Raw genomic sequence first — 21,520 nt, 5'->3', positions numbered from 1 at the left:
GAGTACAAGGTCCTCTGGGTTATTTTCTTCTCACAGCAATATGCCAGCCAATCAGAAGAATAATAGATGAGTGTCAGCAAGTTAGCACAGTGCTTCTTAATCAGGGAGTCCTGGAAAGTTTGATAAATGCTTTAAAACATTTTTCTTGGTATTTCTGTTTAATAAATGGAAATTATTTCCCTCCTGTTTGCTATTTTTATTACAGCCACCTTCAAAATCTTGTGTGCCAGTATCCTAGATTATTTTAAATGCATTTCACTGAGGATATCCCATGGCCTTGTCTCTTTGCTCATTTGTACACAATGATAGAGGTACTCAGTGTGATTCAGCAGCAGCTTAACGCCATTTCCACTGCAGTCAATAGCAAAACTCCTAAATACTGCAGCTGGAAAACAATTAGGCCACTACTGAATACATCAGAAAAAATATTGATTTAGTGGAACTGAGGTTTGGTGTTGGTGAGTTTGCCTTTGTTAGTGTCAGGGAAACTGCCTTTGTTATGATCAAAGCTGAACTTGAACCAACTTCAGTCCACTTCTGCCTCAGATTTAGTTTCTCCCTGACTCAGTTCTGATAGTCTGGTAATGATTTTTGCAGACCAGCCTGCAGTCAGCAGCTGAGGACAGCTCGGTCACCCAATATCACAGTCTGTTCTTTTAAAAGTCTGAAAATAAGGTATTCCAAGTAGAAGATGCTGTTCTCAAGTACTGCCTTCTTTAAATTCGCTTGGGGGAGCCTAAATTTCTGCTTCTACAGACACCTTGCACAAGTGCATCTCTTTATGCCACAGAGAGAGAGATGTGACTTTTCACAGATTTCAAGTGTGTGATTGAAATTCACAGCTCCATGGATTTTCAGGCCAGAGAGGCTGTTGCATTGATCTAATCAGAGCTAATGCATAGCATGGGTCAGGAAACCAACTACTTCCTGCTTCAACTCCAGCATCTGAAGTTGAACTAGGATCTCGGTTTTCAGAAAAACACTCTGCAGTTTAACTGTCTTTCAGGAGAAAAACTCAATAGAGCATTGGGTGGCTTGTTCCAGTTAGTAACTTAATCCAGTGGTCAAACAGGTCTAGTATTTCTAAATGTAATCTACCTACAGTTTACAACTATTAGTTTCCAATCAGCTTTTTGTACCCAAGACTGTAATATCCTCTGTTATCACATGCCTATCCTCCTTATCAGTATTTACAGACTACGATTAAGATGTCTTAGTCTTCTCTTTAATAAACTAAGTCCCCTGAGTCTAATAAAACATGATCTCAGATCATCTTACTTTCTCAGATACTTTCTAAATTGTGCCCAATTTCTAAGCTTTTTTTCCTTGAAAAACAGGCATCTTAACCAGACACACTGCATTTCAGCAGTTTTTGCAACAAAAAGTGACAGCTATTACATGACTTTCTGTAGCAAAAGAGGGAAAAACAGAAAAAAAGTAGTCAGAGAATGGAGGGGAATGAAGAATGAATGGGTTAAAAAGAGACAAAAGAACAACTGAAAGAAAATGGAGAAGGAAGGAAAGACTTTAAAGTAGGATAAGGTAGCAGAGAGATAAACATTTACTGAAGCAGAAGCTCAGGAAGAAGGAATAGATGATGAACAGACCATGCAAAGCAGTGGTTATTTACAAGTAAGTATGCTTCCCTAAGTTATCCTGTCAGTTCCAAGAGGAACTGACACTCGATTCTCCTACTATCCTTCCACTCAATTATTTCAGTCAATCAGAGATCTCCAATAGTGATTTTGCAAGACATTCCCGTGTTAAGAACACAGAGAATTGCGTGCAGAATTTTTTGGAAGCAGAGCTCATTAGCCTGCAAGACACCAAAACAACTGACAGCCTCCCCAAAACCCACCACCCGTGTTACAACTGAGCACCACAGCAGTGGAACTGCTTTTCTTCCCATCCCCTGCCCTGGAAATAATCTGCCTTGCTTCAAGGTCAGCACGGGAGAACTCAGAAGAAACAAAAGGCACAGGGACACAAAGCACACATATGGAGCTCTGGGCTCCAGTCATCAGGTCTGGGACATCTGTGGCTTTCTGAGGATGCCTGCATGTTCAAGTAATTAGACCAAAGCCAGCTGTCCCCTTCTCACTCTTCACCTTTTATGCTCCCATTGCTTCTACTACCACTGTCTGTCCAAACAGTATTTTGTCTGATGGATCACCAAAGAGTAGGTTTTTTGTTGTTGTTTATTCTTTGGAAGGGGGGAGTGGAAGAGAATTGGTGGGCAGTAAAGGGGAGAAAGGACTCTTCTGAGTATATCCCATGCGACACCTCAATGTTTCCAAATGAGCTTTTGCCACATCAGAGGAAAGATTTGCTTTAACCTTTATATTCTGAAGTTATAAACTCCAAATGCTTGTACTGGTACTGAAAATGCAACCATCAGTAGTGAACCTACCTGCTCAGGAAACCTTATTGCTTTACAGACAACTCTTGTATTCTGGGCCTAGTCAGTGATCCAGATGTAATTCAGGGAAATTAATGAACCATATTTCAATCTCAAGACACTCCCTGCAGCACACTGCTTTCTGAAATCTTTCCTGCCACTTTGTGCTAGAGCAAGCTAGAAGTACAGTGGGACACAGGTCACCACGTCAGTGAGGGTTTCCACAGTGCCGCTGAAGAAACCCAGTGAAGCTTTTACCAATTGCGTGAAGGCAGGAGCAAGAACAGAAAACCTTTTTCCCTCAACTGTGAAACTACATATGTAGCTTTGCCCCAAAGCCAGGAGCCCAGACAGGCCCAAGCTGGAGCTGGAAAAGGAACACTGCTCCCCAGCCTGTGATTAGCAAGGCAGGGCATGACAAAGCGAAAGGCTGCGTGTGCACTGAGCAGCCCCATCCTTTGACAGGGCAGCGAGCGCTTGGATGATACATTTACTGCAGCCTGTGCTGCACCGTGCCTGCCCATGTTTCATCTCCATAGCAGCAGTTCTGCTAATTGACACCAGCTGCTTCAATTCCAAATTCTTCTCTCCAGAAATATCGATACTACAACGTTATGATTAGAAAGCACTTTACCAAATGCCTCTCAATTCTGCACAGCTCAGATGAAGAGCAGCTGCAGAGAGAAGGGACAGTTCCCTGAACATACAGAATAAAACACTCCAAAAACACTGGAGAAATGAAGGCTACAAGAAGCAAGTGAGAACAGAATAATGATGACATAGAAAGCAGCCTGTTGTATATGCTTGTGGCTGTCACTTTAGATGTTGAAAGGACCGTGAGCAGACTTTTTCCTTATGCTCTAGGATAAATGGCCACAGCACTGCACTGTTACAGCTTCATGTGGCAGGTGTGCATGTTTGTCAGATCCAGCTTTTCTGTCCAAGGACGGATTAAAGCAAAATCCATCAATCTGGGCCTGGCTTGGAAGAGTAGCTGTGGTCTTGAATCATTTGGCTCTGGGGGCGGCTCTGCATGGCCTGCTCTGTACGGCCCACTGGCAAAGAAAGTCACTGGAACTGACAAGCTAGTGTGAAGACTTGCAAAGTAGGAATGCCACCACACCACGGAGACTTGGCCTCACTGTTGGCTATCTCCCTGTGGCTGCCGGCTCCACACAACAAGCTGTCAGCTGGATGCTTCGCAATGGTCACGCTGGGATTGCCAAAAGCTGCAAGGACTTTTCCCCTCCAGCCAGACAGGATTAAACTGGCTAACAGTATAGTCAATTCTAAATTCACTTAGAAGTCTCAGGCCCTGTCTGTGACCACCAGACACGGGGCATTCCTGAAAAGACATCTGGTTACTGAATTTATGTAAGAACTGGGCAAACCACTTCAATCCCATCTGTTGTTCCAACCTCCTGAGCACAGAGAACAGAATCCTTGAAAGAGAAAATCTCACCAAGAAGGGTCTGAAAATGAGAACCACAGTGCAATGTGTAATTTCCTCCTGAGAAAGATGCTGTACAATCTTACAGAAAATATGGCACGCTCCAGCATGTGGCTGTGTAAACAAGAGCCTAACACACCATTTCACTACTCAGATTTCATACTACAACCGAGGTAATGCAACACAGCTAAAGCAGAGAGATTGCTTTGCTATGCTAAGTGATTTGCCTCCTACTCTGAATTCAGTGAGGTAAATAAAGTGTTTTATATAAATACCAGACAGTGTCTCTCACTAGACAAAATGCTCATGTTTTTTAAAAATATTCCTATTATTTTGCTCTGGAAGTATTCAGTGCTTAGTGTCCCATTCAGATTTAACCATTTACACACAGTTTTCTTACGTATTTCACTTTCTGACTTTTGGTCTATATTAGAAGTCTGTTTGAATCCATGGTACTTCAGGAGAGGGAATACAGCAATGAAATTCCAGAAAGTTAAAGTCTGAACATGTTACAATGGAGTATAAACTTTCAGAATCCTTGTCTGAAAAAAATATAAACTTACATTTTTTGTGTAACATCCACTGACTGTGTATTAGCTTACACTCCGTTTTCTTTCTTCTCTGAATAATCTTGCTATACTTACTTGTGCTGGGAAACAGCTGACAGAAGTCCATACAGGAAACAGGAGTGTAAAGACATATAGGGAAGCTCTGTGTGCTTATATAGGGAAGTCACCTCAATAAAGTGCTCAACACTGCATGCAAACCTGTTAGCGTAATTTGCAGGTGACAGTGTGATGGAATTCTGTTGATTGCAGTGCATTTGTGTTCCCTCCCATCAAGCTGAATTTAGCCTCTCTAGTCACCAAATCACATGAATAAACTGCTATGCATACATTTATTTTATTTTTAGGTCTCCAAGATCAATCAATGACATTCATGTGAGGAGAATCACAAGGCTATGTAAAAAACAAACTAAGCTCTTCTGAACACTAACAGTCATTGGGACCATGGGGACAAACTCTTTGATGGTTCCCAACGGCACAGCTCTGTGGATTGTAAACTAAATTACAACAGCTTTAAGCAGTGGACCTTGGCACATCAGATCATAAAGAACCCATGCAGCAGAGCACGAAGTAGGAGTATTCAAGTAACAGATCCACCAGCCTCTGTTAAATCTCTTCATACTGACATTTGTACACCTCAGCCTGCAATATACCACAATGACACTGTTGTAGTGGTGAAAGCCAGGTGCCCCACACACACACTGGCCCCAGCAGAGAAGCACTGACTCTGCAGCTGACCATTTATTTTGTGCACAAAGCACAGGCATTCTCCCATTTCATTTCAGCTGCCCTTGCCTTCCCCATAACTAAATTATTGTTATTATGCTCCACATAATCCTAGTACTGACAGGGATGTTTGTTATACATAATTAAAGATATTAATTTTGCATGGAACAGAAGACACAGAGCCAGGAACTTTATCTCTTTTTTAAAATCTTCCATTAGAAAATTACCTTCATTAGCACCGACTCACTGAGCTTCTCTCTGTTGACAATTTTTATCGCGACCTTCTGACACGTGACACAGTGAACCCCCAACTTCACAAGCCCTGCAGGAGAAACAAAGCAAAATAGAAAGGAAGAATTGGTTAGAGGTTGAGGTTAGTTGTTGAGGTTTTTCTATTAGAACACTATCCAGCTGTTCGCAGCTTATATGCAAACAAATTCCCATTAGCACCTTCTCCAGCCAGGAAAGGTCTTGTGAGTAAAGAAGACCCTGCAGCCCACATTGTGACCATTTGGCAGTGAAGCCACCAACATCGCTGGTGCTCCTACAGTTTCTGCCACTGAAACTGTGGTTTTGTTGAAGCTCTGTAGCCCAGCTCTCACCACTCAAAGCACATTCTACCAATAAGATGTTCTGGCAATTGAACTGCACTGGACTAAGGGCTTCTGCTGACACCTGACGTCAACAAAAGCTTGGAAATCAACAAAACTAGATGGTCAAATGTTTGCAGTGTAGACATGGCTTCTACTTTCCTCTAGCTCCTTCCAAAGTTTCCATGATCACAATAAAAAGGCACTTAATTATGGTTTCCCCTTACTGTTTTAATTTACCCTGCTGGATAAAGTTAACACTGTGACAAATGCCATTGCGCTGTGGAGGAACATCAGCATAAGCTGATACAATTCTAAGTTCTTGTTTGTTATTATTTACTATATTCTTGTCCTCAAATAAGATAGAGTTCTGTTAACTGATTATATTGGCAAAAGGATGTTTATATCCCTGATAGGATTAGGATGTCTGAATTGTCATCAAACCAAGACTTAAAAGAAAGAGGTAAGTAACATACATGAGCCATTATCTTCTGCAAAGTTTTCATCTAAATCTGGTGACTTACATGAAGGTACACTGAGATACTTCCACAAGTGAGTTTAAGATGGTCCCTTGAGCTCTCAACTCTACTGCCATTAAGAAAATTTGTAGCTGGAAAAGTCGTGCTTTATAGGTTATTCAAGTGAGATCTTATTTGCTTCGGGTTTTACTCTTGTCAAACATGCACATACAGTGCAATACCTGATGGGCTGGATCCCATCCCACTCCACACACTATATGCCAAATTGCCATTTAGGTTAATTCAGTTATAACTGAAATAAAAAAGAAATGGCACCTCCCTGGTGTCACTAAGACCTGCGGTGCTTTGCAGAGCATTTATGAGCAATGACATCAAACAGTCGAAAAAAGCCTAACTTAGTTCCCAGCTCCTAGGCTCGGTTGCAGTTAAGAAGCCAACCCCATCCCCTAATGCACACCACAAAGCCAAACACATTGCTTTATCTGGAATTTGAACACAACAGATTCTCAGTCCAGTGAAACACTGAACACAGGACTTCACACGTCTTACTGAGGGATGAATAGATTACTGCCTTACTACAAACTGGGCCCAATTAAGTGAACTAGAGTTTCATTGGGGACTTCAGCAATCTTCCGCAGGTACTTGTCCATCCTTTTGCTATGCAGTTAATCGTAAATTTGGAATTATTAATCACTGGCTATTATGTGGAGAAATAAACTCTCAGCTCGCTTCCAGTCACATCTCTTTTATGGCATGCTCAAGTGTTCTGGGTATTTCTAGTCACATAATTTCTAAGTCTCATCTGGTTAAATGCTGACATCCTCACTTTCAGCCATGACATAAACAAGTCACAAAAAGTAAGAATGCAGTGCACTGATAAATCCATTTAAAACTGTGTATAGCAATAGTGTGTCATCTGCCTGAAGCAACCGAGAAGCAGAGCTGGGGGAAGATGCTGTGATGTCCAACCACACTCACTCTTCTGTCTGCATTTTTTCTGTTCAATTTGTAATATTAACCAAAGCACTTCTGGCTTTATGCTCACTGTTCAGAGCACCTGCAGCCTTATGCTTCTTCCTATTGGCTTTGTTCTGTGTTTGGATAGAGGCTACTTGGCACCACCCTGTTGACAGCATGCACTGTTTCAATCTGTGCTGATTGCTTCCTTCCTGCTTCTAGGACAAACCACAGCCTTACATCACTCTTGCAGCAAAGTGACAGCACTTTTTACATTGTTCTTAGTTACACTTTCAAATCTCAGCAGAACTTCTAGCTCAGTCCTTTGTATCTAGACTCCCAGGATCTGTGGCACAGTGCTGTACTGTAATGTGGCACGGACCAATTATTTTCAGAGGTCAGCAAGGGTGAAAAGCAACTGCTCTTTAACTGGTTCTTCATTAGTGATATACCAGACTTCTGATATCTCACACTTCAGGGTTTGATTTCAAATCATGTTGCTCCCAAATCAAGACATCCGTCCCACTGAACGTGGCTGATTCGTAAACTATTTTTCTTTTGTCCTCCCTGAAGCACTCTGTCATTGAGCCCTAGAATGGTTTAACCAGGAACTTCTGAGACACCATCATACTGCACAGGGTATCTTCACAGTGTCCTCTGTCCTTGCAGCTACTAACCTACCACAGAAACCCAACAATTAAGATTAAACCATTCTGTTTACTCCATTAAAAAGTTAATCAACTGTTAGAAGACACCAAACACCTTCACAATAATAAAACCGATACTGAATCACACTGATTTTATATTGAATTAATTTCATTGACCTCAAGAAGTCATTCTTGATTTATACCATGGTTGCAAAGGACTGAATGAGAAAACATATGTGAGATTTAATGCATCTTTCCTCTTCTCCTGATTTGCATTTTAAAAATCAAGAAAAGAAATGCGTTGTCATTGCTGTCTGTTTTGTGGAGACAGAAATTTTAGACAACCCTCTGAACAGCCCAAGACAGCACTTTTCACTGTACCAAATTCACTGAATGTAGTTTTAGGATAAAAATAAAACATGTCGCTATGCCTTGCTTCCTCCCTCCTCCCCTGGCCACTTCCTTTTGACATTTGCACACCAGCCTAAGAAAAAAAAAAAAAAATAGAAGATCCTTCTTAGTAAGTCCATCTATAGGATAACACCCTCTTGCTACTACGAAGAAAGCCTAATTAAGCTGGGGCAGGAAGGGTTTGTCCTCAGGACATCTGTTTCTGTCCCATAATTTCAGTCAATTGAGTAATTACTGAGAGAGACGACTTAAATGTGGATTTGAGATCCTGTGGGCTTCTGATTCTTCAGAAGCCCTTTCACTGACACAGAGAACATAAACCATTCAAGATGTATTATTTATCTACACAATAACAGACCTTAGAGAGAAGCAACTATGTGAATAAACTGCTGAGCTGTAACTGAAATAATGGAAGTGGCAGAAACACTGCCTGGAAACAAGTGCTCAAGGTATGTTTACAGGGTTGTCAAAGAGGTGGTACATCTTCTATTTTTCCCTCTCCTGTATATGCAGCTGTTAATGAGCACTTCAAAACTATATAAATCCTCCAATACAAATGTGTCAATACGTTAGGTACTTATTTGTAAAGCTTATCTATACATTCAGGCCAGTACAGGTACCTGTGTCTTCTGCAAAGGAAAACAAACACGGCTGCTGCTGCTGCTAAGAGGATCTTTTGCACCGGCTTGGCTTACAGCAAGTCTGCCAGACAACAAACAGAATTTGAACTTGTCAGCTTCATGAGTAATTAACCCCTCAAATGCAGGCAAGTAACCTTTGTGACTGCTGAAGTTAACTCTGGTCTGCCCTGACAGAAAATCTAACATCCTGTGGGAATCAGCTCCTTGAAGTTTCCCTCAACCACCCACACAGCTGTCACATGCTCACTGCTCCAGGTACACCTCAGATCTCCATCTGTAGGTCATTCTTGGGGACTCTGGACACTGACATGCTGGGCCTTTCAAATAGGTTGTTGCATCTAATGAACTGCAAACATTGGGCTGCTTTTCATCTTAGCCACTGAACTGCATCAGAACCAGCCCTATAATTGCAGGTTGGGGAGTAAAGAAGAAAACATGAACACACTGAAAAGCAAAGGGATGTGTGAGTTAAGATTGCCTTTTCATCATAATTAAAAGCCACAATTTGGAAACCAATGAGCATGAGAAACCCCAGCTGACACAAAGATGCCACTGAAGGAAGAAGAGCAAAGGGAAGTCTACAGTCCTGACATAGCCCAATACGGCAGTGACCTGCTAATAACCATGCCTGTGCATTTTGCTGCTGGCAAACTCCCACTCTGTGGATGCTTACAGATACACAGATCTTTTTTGAAAAGGACAGGAGCTTATATGATGAGTAAGGGACAGATTTAGATCAGCTGCAAAGGTGGACAGCCCATCCTGAAGCAGGAGAGAAGATTCTTCTTTTACCCAAGAGAAATGTTCTATGGGGACAGAGAAACAAAAGCTTCCCTCCAGCTGAGACAATATATTCACTGTGAATCCATGACCACAGCAAGCGGCTGATACTGTAACTGGCAATTACCTTCAGGACTTTTCAGCCAAGGACAGGATTTCAGAAGAGACTCATTTACTTTTGCCTTGCATTTTGTGCAGCGATTTTCTCTAGCAGAGCCTGAATAAAGCACTAAGAGTTTGGAGCTGGTGCTATTTGATATGCACTTTACAGTTGTGTAAATAGTAGCATCTTACTAATGATCCTGTTATTACAGCTCTTTATTAGAGAAAGAAACATTCCAGGAACAAGAGAGACGGTTTTCAATACTATCCAAACTTGAAGTCTGCCAAAGACACCAATCTGAAACAAATTATCATTTTGAGAGAGAAGGAGAGAGTAATAAATAATGACACACCACTGTTGTTTAAATACAGCACTTATGGTATATTCATTGTCGATGGTGTTCCCAGTCTTTCAGAAATGTTAAACACAAGTAACTCGTTATCCTGATTTTTAGCCATAAGGCGAATAACTACTCAAAGTAAAGGTACATTTGCTATATTTAACACATACTATTTTCCCCATTGGTAAATGGAAGTCTTTTGTTTTCTTTTAAGATAAAACCAACCTAAAATAAATTTCAGTAGTAGGAAAACTAGCCACTGATTTCAGAAGATCATCTGCACACACATGTTGCTTGCTCTCCATTTCACTTTAGAGCACATTGTCAAAAACCTTAAAAAATCCGAGCAGAAAGCCCTGGTCTGGCCAGCAGCATCTATTTTGGCTGGATGAGCAATTAAAGGAATGTCTAGAGAGAAGTATCACTCCTCTTTTAACTTGAGTTAGCTAATTGCCAATTAATTCAAGTCAATGAATACTCTGCAAATGTTTATCTAGGCACTACAAAACACAAACATTTGTGGTTTAGTTCAGGGCTCAAGTACCGGCAACAAACTATCTGGATTAAAAGAGGAACAAAAGTTCTAGGCTGACAAACTCAAGTACACTGTTTTTTAAAAAACTTGATGTGTATACATTATTGCTGCACATGAACTTTGTACATGTGCTCTTTATATACAAGTAATTTAATTTCTCCCCACAAATTGGAGGTTGCTATTGTAAATCTTAAAAGAATTTGTGGCTACTCATTCCTAAAAACTCCATGCACTAACATTTGCAAGACCTGCAAAACCTCAAGAAGCCAGTCCAGAAAATCAACCCTTACAGCAAACAAAAGCATTAATGCATCTCAAGCGGGGTGGAGGACAATCCATTCCTCCTCTTTATTCTCCACAGTTATCTTCACAAACACTGCAGTTTCAATTAGGGTTAAATCAGTTCAGTTACAGTGTCTAACTCTGCTGACTGCAGTGAAGTTGCTTTAGATCTGCAACAGTGGAAAATGGATTAAAATTTGGCCCACAGCAACATGATTTCCATAGCCATAAAATAAGGATAGTAACACTTACTTACCTTGCAAGAGCTGTAGAAGGATTAACTGATTAATCCTTACAAAGAATGCTGGAAAGGAATATAAATCCTATCCAAGATCTACATATTACAACCAGGAAAACTGCATTTTAAATACAATCTGGAAAGAAAACTCTAGATAATTTCTTATTAGTAGCTTCCATTTCATTTCCCAATTCTTTCAGAGCACGGATTTCTGGTCTCCAATGATGCGCATCTTATACTCCTCTTAGCTGCACTGGAAAGAACTTTGTTACTGAGCATCCTACTTACAGAAACCAATAATTGTCCTTAATTACTCAGTCTTCTTATTGAAGAGATGTTTATTTTTCTATAGCAATTGTTATCTCTAATTATTGCATTTAAAATAAACAGAGACTTATATCAAGTGACATGCAAATTATACGGTAACAATTTATAATTGCATAATGGAAAAGGAGGTATAGGAGAAATCTACAAATCTGAATGGATGAGGATGGAGCTACCCAGGTTGTTAATGAAATAATTTGACCATGGGCTCTTCTACAGAGAGATTCTAGTGCTACAAGGCTGTTCTGAGGGCTCATGCAATAACTGTTCCTAAACTGCATAAACTGTAATTATGGTAGGACTAAAGCCAGAGTTCAAATGCTCAGCAGGAGCATGGAAAGAGAGCTCCATCAGTGCTGAGATCCACATGCCTCAGCTCAGAGCACAGAAAAGCTGCACAATAAGTTGCTACAACCCAGATTTACTGTCCTGAGCTATGAGCACTGTCAAATGTCTGCTGGTTCAGTCAGCCAGAGGGACACAGTCCTAAGATCAGAGATTGGTGAGAACAATGCATCAGCTCAGATGGGACTGATCCACATGCCTGATACTAAGGAACAAGAGACACAAACACATATAGATATATATATACACAGCAGCTCACCAGGAGCAGGTTTTACACTGGATGCCTCAGAGATTATGGTAGGATCATCCTCCTAGCTCAGCAGGATCAAAACACACAGAACCAACATCACCTCTATTGATTTCTATCTTGGTCTCTTTCTTGCAATATTTCATAAATCAATACTTCTCAGAAAACCTTTGTGCCTCCTGAATATAGCAAAGAATGTGACTGTTGAGTCCTTTCAACATGTTCTCTTTCCTATCTCCCCAGACACACCCATGTATCTAAAGAGGCCTCCTCAGGGAACCAGGACGCAAACCTTCATCACACATTGCATGCTGCTTCTGCAAAACACCACTATTTCATCAGCCAAACTCTAACAAACTCTTGAAGTCCTCTGGGATCTGTCAGCAGCTTGTGATGTCTATGGGCTGAGTTCCTGTTTCAGATCAAGTATTTGTTCCCATATAAAAACACTTGGGAGACTAAGCTTTGCTGCCACGGGAGAAGTGCAGTCTTCAGCTTCCAATGTGAACATCTGAAAGTGTCAGTGCAGCACCCCCACCCCCTGCACACAGGGAAAGAGAAGAGTGGTTTCATTGTTTTCAAATTCAAAAGACACATTAAAATACAACAGATCTTTCCACTGATGCACCAGGAAAAAAAGCCCAACTCTTTTTGCATCTCTGGATGGGTATTGGGAAAACTCTGCTTTCACTCACAACTTTCCTAGTCGGAAGCCTTTTTTTTTCCTCTTTCCAAGAGCTGTACATCTCCTTGTAAAGCTCCTCTTGAGGAATGATGAGATCCATGTTCCCCTTCAGACTTCATTAATCCTTTGTCAGGAGATGACCAAAGACAGCCAGTTTCAGGTATAGCAGGAAGCCAGCAGAACTCTGTCTATCCTGCCTATGATATCTTTTGGAAAACATGTTGCTGTAATTAGGTAACACCTGGGTAATGAGCCACAACCATCCCCACTTGGTCCAGTGATCTATTGAGAAGCACTGATGCACAAATAAGGAGGGAACAGTGAGCAGCAGAGGAAGAGAGGGTGAGGAAGAAGGAGGGGAAACAGCAGATAAACTGCTCTTCACATGTACTTCTAGCTGATGTTAATCCCATTTTCTATGCTAATTTCTTACATCTCCCCTTCTTCACCACACCTTTTCACGCTCCATCAGGAAGTCCTCACACCCTTTTGACCCTCCTATCAGCCAAGATTGTTTCAGCTAGGTTATATGTATATTAAGAACTTAATTAAAAAGGGGGGTTACCATGGAAAACCTTAATACAGCAGACAGAGGTCATGCTCTTCACAAGATTAGGCTCACCACCGAACACTTCATCTACCCAGCTCAGTGCTGATACAGCTTACTCTGCCCTCTGACATCTCTTAATCACCCTCTGACAGATTCCTAACGGGATTTCCACTGAGTGCCGATATGCTGCCCTTGAGTAAGGGCTCAAGAAGTGATAGGATTAACCACACTTGCACCCATGCTTTGGACAAGGCACCAAACAGCAAGCCACAAGCACGAGCAGCTCCCAGGAATTCCAGAAGGGCTTGTTGATGGCAGGGAGGTATGGCCCATACACAGCCAGAGGAGAAATGCATTGGATAGCAACTGCATACACTATTCTACAGATACAGGTATTTTTCCAAGGACAAATTGCTCAATATCCAATAGAACTGGATAGAGGCTGATCACTTGCAGATCCACACCCTTAATTGCATTTAATTATCTGCCACAAAACACTGGATCCTCCTCCAGTCCCAACTCACCACATCTGTGGACATCCTACTTCCACTCTCCTCCAGTGTCATAACACCTGCAATTCCTTCCCACACCTCTATCCCCACTGACTCGAATTCCTTATGCCTCCTGCAGTAATGTCCTCCATAGTTTTACCCATTTGTCCTGCAGTTCACCCGCCGGCTGCACAGTTTCCTCCTGTGTACCTTATTCTCTCCTTTCTCCTGTGTAAAAGGCAACCGATGCTGTGGCCAGTTCAGATCTGTCAGCACATGGCCACTGTAAAAAGTGTAGGAAATAGCACATTTTTTTAGTTGCACTGCATATGAGAAACTCCAAGCCTCTGGTTTAGGACACTGGGAAGAAAGACTATCTGGAAACTGAATTCTGATTTACAAACAGTAAAGTCACAGCAAAAAAGTAAAAGAATAAAAGGTAAGAAAAATGAGACTATTATAATTTTAATGAACAGAAACGGGTATATTTAAAAAACCCAAACTGAACAAACTTTAAAAAGTATTTCCTTTAATTTGAGAATAGTGGCTAAGGTCACAGCATGGAGCTGAAAGGATTTATTGACTCCTACACCAAGAAGAACAGGAGCTGTCTGCTCACGTAGTACAAAGTACACTACAGCTGGTTCACTGTGTTCCCTACAAAGAGAGGAAAGCAGGGCATCACATTCAAAACATAAAAAGGCCCAAGCACCTCATTAATTTTAGGTACGAGAAACAATGCAATACCTACACAGCATGGTCAGCTGTGCCTCCACAATAAAAAGAAAGAAAATAAAGTGAATTTAATTTCCTCACAAAAGGAAGGTGGTTAGATAAACTGGAACATTACAACCCACCTTCTGATACCCAGTTTCATCACATGGAACTCATACCACAGTGGCTGAGGCTAAGTATGTCCTGAAATACGACATCAATTTCAAACTCAGGCAGGAACCAGTCATTATAAAAGGACAGTGGCATGAGACCTGTGCTGTCAAAACACATCTTTGTGTCATACTTCTGCTCCAGGACTTCTGTGCAACAACTCCAGTCTGGGCTGCTGGAAGACCTCACAGTGAATTTTTGTCTTCTGGAACAATTCCATGGGTCTGATCTAAAGCCTTCTGAAGTCAATGCAAAGACTCATCTGTTTTAGGAATTTGCAGACCAGTTTCTTCAGCAGCAGCTTAGAGCTATTCAAACCTGGCTTATTCTAACAGGTGTTGCTGCAGAGAATGACATTGAAGTGCTAAAGATCTGACTGTAGAAGACTTTATTCCAGAACCAGCTGTTCTCTACAGTTATCAAAGTATATACAACTCCCTGTGTGTGTTAACTATCACTCAGGTAGAACAAATCTGCAAGCACGGTTGTTCTTTAATCTTCAGTACCTTTTACTGCACTACCTCCCCACACAGGAAAAGGTTCTGCCTTTAATCAGACTAGTATTTTCTTAGTATCAGAATAAAATCCTTCAATTAGGCTCCCCACAAACACTAGTTCAAGGCCAGAGTCATAATAAAGAAAAGAGCACACGAGTTTTCTAGGAGTCAACAGAGTACTTCATGCCCTGTGCTTTTTCTCTGATTGCTTTCTATTCTATTAATGATTTTACTTCTTGGCCCCACACATTTATCAAGAAGCATCAGAAGACTTAAGGAGGTTCAATCAAAAGATTCACCTTAAGAAGAAGGACAAGTTTTAAGCCTGGACAAGGACGTAGAAATAAGCAAGCAACCAATAAGCAGCTTGTCCCTACAGGCTACAAACCTGAGCAAAAGTTAAAATATCATCCCATAAAAACAACGCTCCCACGTGAGGACCCAGTTTTCCCCTCTTGTACATTACTGTGACCCCATTGGCTTCCTTGGAATTATTCCCAGCTCCCTGTGACCGAGAACAGCCACAGCAGCCCTCCCAGCCTCTCCAAGGAGGTGACACAACACAGCACAGGCTACAAACAACGGCCACAGAGGAACTCAGTGTTGACTCAGAGTCGCTCACGCTCAGAAGAGAAGGCAGCTCAGAAATAATTGAGACTGCTGTGCCTGTTCAGTGTCCCGACATACACAGGGGATAAACATGCTAAAATAATACAGTACTACCCAGCAATAATGGCATTAGACAAATCATGTCTCACTTCCTGAAAAGCCTCTGGCCTTAAGGGATACTGTCTGTACAGAGCACAGAAAATACTCTTTTGTCCTTACGAACATTACACGTACTTTAGTTCTTTGGCTTTGTATTAAGAGCTCCTAAGCAACTGGAAACTGCTATGATATTCTTTACTCGTACTGCAGGGTCAGGCCACCTGCACATTCAGGCCATGGCCAAGTTGCACGGGGTGGGGTATGAAGGGTCTCTCCCTGAATACAAAAATCAGCAGCTGAATAGCCTGTAGACCTGGCAGGACAGGTATCCACAGCAACACTGTTTGTGTGTGACCCTCTATGCTTAAAACCAAGGGTTAGAGGTTGCAGTCCAAATCTTATTAGGGTGATAATTAAAAAAAAAAACCCTTTCAGCCAGAATGGAAAAAGAAAACTTTTAGGAGAGAATCAGGAACTCTAACAAAGGCCGAATATAGAAAAGCCTCAGTCTTCAGAGTTGGAAAGTCTAATTCTGGTAATTCGGTACACAAACCAATGAGAATGGTTTGGTCAGATGGACAAACAAAACCAGTTTGGGAAACACTGTGAGCTGCAGTGACCTGTGTAATGTCACAAAATGGTAGAACAGCACTGCCATATGCGCAGGATCTGCTCCCTGAGATCCAGCCAGGCCCGTGAGGCTTCCTGCACAAGCAAACCGGCTACACACACTAGAAACAGGAGTACATTCAGGCATTGTAGGTACTGTGAGCTCTACCAACAGCAGGGGGTGCAGAAGATAGAGCCCCACAGGTTTCAGCTGCAGAAGGACCTGGTCTAAGTTTCCTGAGGGACCATTTTTACTTGCACATAAAAGACTTTAACTCTCCCCTTCCATTTCACAGGGATACAAGCCCCAGCAAGCTCCAGGAGATAGACAAACACAGAAAGAAAAGCTTATTTCTTAGAGAGAGAAGCTAACTTCTCTTCTGAGAAAGAGCAGAGGTACTCCCCTCAGGTCATATTAAAGGGAATTAAGGAAAATCTGTGGCTTTTGTGTGATTACAAGTTGTTAAATACAATGGAGAATCCCTCATCCCAGAGGATCAACTGTAAATCCCACTAATAACTACATGAAGAAGCCTAAATAAAGGTTATTTTGAAAACCTTTCTCTCTCTTCTTTGCAGTGTACTCTTCTCAAAATCTACTTCTTCAGCTGTATGTGAGTGTTGCTGTGAAAAGTATGTAATGCTGAACTGGGAAAAGAAAGTGCCTTCTGAAACCACAGAGGCAACCAGGTGAGTGAATATGAGAGCAGGAACGTCCAGACTGCACTTGGTGGCAGTGCACTGGAAACAGCATAAAGCAAATCAGGGCAGCGTATGTCCAGGTATTTAGCAACAGAGTTAAGAGAAACAAATTATGGCTTCTCTAAGCATGCTGTTCTGATGTGTGCTAGCAGTCCATAATTCACTGCTGAGGAGGAAAAAAAAATTAATCTAGAATCTGCTGTTGGTTCCAGTGTCACAGAATAATGCAGGCTTGTGAGGGACCTCTAGAGATGATCAAGTCAAAGCCCCTGCTCAAGCAGGGACAGCTAGAGCACGTTGCCCAAGACCATGTCCATGGATTTTGGGTATCTCCACAGATGAAGACTCCATAACCTCTCTGGATTCCTGTTCTGTTGTTTGTCCACCCTCACAGTAAAAGAAGTGTTCATTGTGTCTGGAGTAAATTCTCTTTTAATTTGTGCCCATTGTCTCTTATCCTATCAGTGGCCACAACTGAGAAGAGTCAGCTCCCTCTTTATTCCCTCCCATCAGGTATTTATACACACTGATGAGATCCCCTCAAGCTTTTTCAACTGGCCAAATCGTCCCAGCTCTAATCTTACAAAAGAAGCCTCAGTTTCTTAATCTTTGTGGCCCTATCCTGGATTCAGGAAATCCATGTTTCTTGTACTTGTGGAGGCCCAGAACTGGATGCAATTCTCCAGTTGTCACCTCCTCAGTGCCGAGCAGAGGAAAAGGGTCACTTCCCTCAACTGGGTTGATCATGCAGCCCAGGATACTGTTTCCTACCTTCGCTACACCAGTGCCTGCCTGGCTTATGGCCAGCTTGCTGTCTGCCAGGACCTTGAGGTCCTTCTGTGTAGATCTGCCTTCCAGCTGGCTGGTCCCCTGTGTGTACTGATCCCTCAGTTATTCCTTCCCAAGGTCAGGACTCTGCATTTCCATGACAGTCCTGCCTGCTCAGTTCTCCAGCCTGACTACCTCTGGATGGCAGCACAACTGCCTGGTGCATCAGACATTCCTACTGGTTTTTTAGGCCTCAAAAATACAGTGTATTGAATTTGGTTCATTCAGTGGCTTTCTTCCATTCAGGCTCTGTAGGGATTAACGAGCAAAGAACACTTTCAGAGGATATTTAAGGATATTTAATGGACCAACAATACTTCTTTGCAGCAGTTTTAAAGAATATAATCTAAATTACTTTAAGTAATTCTTCATGTTTTCTACATGTTTTATCCTAAAAGAAACCTTCCCCTAACATTTTCTAGTTAGTACAAGACAACCCAAAGAAAACTAAACCAGAAGCTGTACAACAAAAAGGAAGTGAGAAAAACATAAGGAGAGTTGCAAATGAGCTAGTTGTTTTTCTTCAGCCATACCACAGTTCCTTCTCACGAGTCCTATAAGCAGAGACTTCACTAGGTAAGTTCTAACTTAAGGGCAACTTCACATGCTTCTTCTCTGACTACAGGCGATGCTGTGGATGAGCTACTGCATGGTAAATTCTTGCTTTTATTGTCTGGATGTGTAAAACAAGAATTCTCCTTCCAAACCCAACCTTCTACTGGCTCCTTCAGCTTATGTGCCCTCTAAAGAAACTCATCCATACAAATTGCTCTCTAATTCTTCCCCCACAGCAGGGAAGAGCCACTGTAGAAGAAGAGCAACAATCCACATAGCCAAAGCTAAGACTTTCTCCTCCAGAGACCTGGCTTTAAGGTCTGGTTGGTCTCATTCTAATTCCAAGGTAGGATCCCAGCACAACTGAGTCTGTTTTCCAGAGCCCAGAAATGTCAGGTGAACAGTGAGGTGTCCTGGGAAGTGGAAGGAGCTCTGTACAGTGTCTGCCTAGAGGCCCCTCACATGCTGTCATACCTGGTCAAAACAAACTCTTTAAAAATCTTTTTCACTTTAAGTTTATTTTTAAATGGAATCAGCACATCTGGATAATACAAAACGATTTTTCATTTTTTAATAAATTTAATTTTGCTTCAATTTTCAAGCCAAATAGAGGTTGATGCAAATTGCCTATAGAGAATATATGTCCATCTACAGCAAGTAGAAAATGCCAGTCATCAATCTATAATGTAGCAAAAAAATTTCAGGAAAGGATGCAAGTAAATGCACATTAACTACATTATGACTTCAATGAATGGGCACTGGAAAAGAATGTCTTCCTAACCACAGAAAAGAAATGCTAAATTCATTTTGCAAATCATCACAACTGGATGGCCACCAACTTGAAAACGAACCTTTCTTTAGGAAAATACCTAAATTGTACAAATGACAAATAAGGATGGAATCAACAAATGAAATCAAGATTTTGCCTGTGACGATTCAAACCATAATAAAAATCCATGATTTAAATTGCCCTGATTTAAATATAAATTACAGAAATTCATCAAATTTGTTTTTCAGATAATAAGTCTCCTCACAGCTACGAGATAAGCCCCACGTCAGAGCTTAACAAAAGCCCTACTTTCTCAGCACAGTCCTCACCACTTCAACACCTAACTGGTGTCTAGAGCCTTGCTCTGTGGTTTGAGATTCACTTTTCCTAATCTGCTGTTGAATGTGGGAACTCTTCAAGATGGGGGAACATAAGGAATTATGTCAGCACTTGAGGTGGGTTCCAGCTTTAAGACAAAGCCAGAGAACTGTATGGAGTGATTGAGCTACTGAAGCAAGCAAGATAGAAACCATGTTAACCAAGAAGCAAAAAGAGAGTCATGTTTACATATATAGAGGAATTTGCCCTCTCCCTCCTGCCCACATATAAGACACAAAGCATGAGGTAATACCCAGGCTGCTTTTGGAAAGGCCCAGCTTTATGACACAAATGAGAATAGGATGTAGCAGAAAATAGTTTACTCCAGCATTTTTTTTCTCTAGCCTCATGAATATATTTCAGGACTATGGAGAAAATTATTTTTAAAGAGAAAATACGTAACATAACATAGAATTATGTGAACAAGAGCCCCATGGAATTGTTGTTGCTGTTTATTTTGGAAGACTCAACTCAAGACTAGGAGTCTCCTGTAATAAACATAACACATACAACATGCAATAGGTGCTAGGCCCTGCCTTAGGGTAGACGGTTATGATCCAAACAGATAAGGCAGTCACAGAATACACCTAATTATATGCTATTTCTCTGTTTGAAGATAAAGGCTTTAGGCATTAAGGAACTGGGCAACTTGCTGAAGGTCATATGGAAACCCTATGGCAGAGCTGGAAACCAAGCACATGCCACAGTCACATCTTAAGTTGGTGGGAGAAGGCTGCAAAAAAGCTACAAACCCACCATGAATGCATTTTCAAATGCAAACTATATGCTAGAACATAAAAAATTGGCCAGTAGACCGTCTTTTTAATAAAATTCCAGACAAACCTCATACCTACCCCCTGCTACAGCAGTATAAAAGGATAATAATTCCATTTGTGCCACGAGGTCTGCTCCTGACTTACAGCAAAAATGGGGTGCTATGTTATACGTGCATGTATAAATTTGGTGAGAGAGCTTTCAAATTTATGATCCATTTAATGAAAACAGCAATAGCAAAATTGCAACACTGTATTTTAGATAGGAGAAAGGATGCTGATTCCTGGAAGCAATGAAAGAACAGAAAAAAAAAACATGCAGGGAAATCTCTCTCCTCTCAGCAAGCATTTTACTCTCTCTGCTGTAGGAAAAGGATGGGTCTGTAGCAAAATGATGGGCAGCACTGACAGAACAAGCTGTTCAAATGGAAAGGGTTAAGCTGGCTGTGTTAGGGAGGCATGTTACAAACATCGATGCCCGTACCATGATCTCCCAAGCAGCAGCAGCAGAATGGCTGCCACGGCTCGGTTTCTGCTCCTTGGAGTGGTGCAGGCTCCGCTCCGCCCGGCAGCGGGGCCGAGGCAGGCTCATTGTGCCGTGTGCTGGGACAAGGAGGGCTGACGGGGCTGGGAAGTGCCGCTCTGCAGAGCAGCAGGAGCAGCGACTGGCACATGCAGGGAGGTACAGTACAATAATCTCCATCTGCATGATACAGCTTTGAATCCCTTCCTTTACAGCTCAATAGGTGCATCTGCTGCCCCTCTGCTAATCCTCAACATTGTTTAAAATGCAGATCAGTGGAGATCATGCTTTTTCTTTCCCATTACAGACCATACCCTAAAAGAGCTTTAATCACACAGACAATATTCTATCTCTTGCAGGGTCTGCTGCTTCATTTGTCCCTCTTGCCTTTGTTTGGAAGCCAGATCTTTGTCAGGCACTAGCAGCAGCAGCAGAATATGATTTTGCAATGCAAGGTTTGAAGCTAGTCAAAGCGACTATAACCTTTCCCAAAACTCTGGCAATGTAA

At 41.7% G+C, this 21,520-nt stretch overlaps 1 protein-coding gene across 16 annotated transcripts in view; it reads right to left on the bottom strand.

Moving 5' to 3' along the window:
• BRSK2 (BR serine/threonine kinase 2) overlaps window positions 1-21,520 on the bottom strand; it is a 310,896-nt gene that overhangs the window by 152,446 nt on the left and 136,930 nt on the right. For all 16 annotated transcript variants that reach the window (XM_032111641.1, XM_032111643.1, XM_032111644.1 and 13 more), the window contains exon 2: window positions 5,368-5,462. In XM_032111641.1, coding sequence (XP_031967532.1) covers window positions 5,368-5,462 — 95 coding nt within the window. The remainder of the gene's footprint in view (window positions 1-5,367; window positions 5,463-21,520) is intronic.

This window comes from Corvus moneduloides, chromosome 6 (assembly GCF_009650955.1).
Source record: "Corvus moneduloides isolate bCorMon1 chromosome 6, bCorMon1.pri, whole genome shotgun sequence".
In the NCBI taxonomy this organism is placed as follows: domain Eukaryota; kingdom Metazoa; phylum Chordata; class Aves; order Passeriformes; family Corvidae; genus Corvus; species Corvus moneduloides.
Note: the sequence above shows the minus strand (reverse complement) of the source record. Positions and strands in the feature narration are given on the sequence as shown.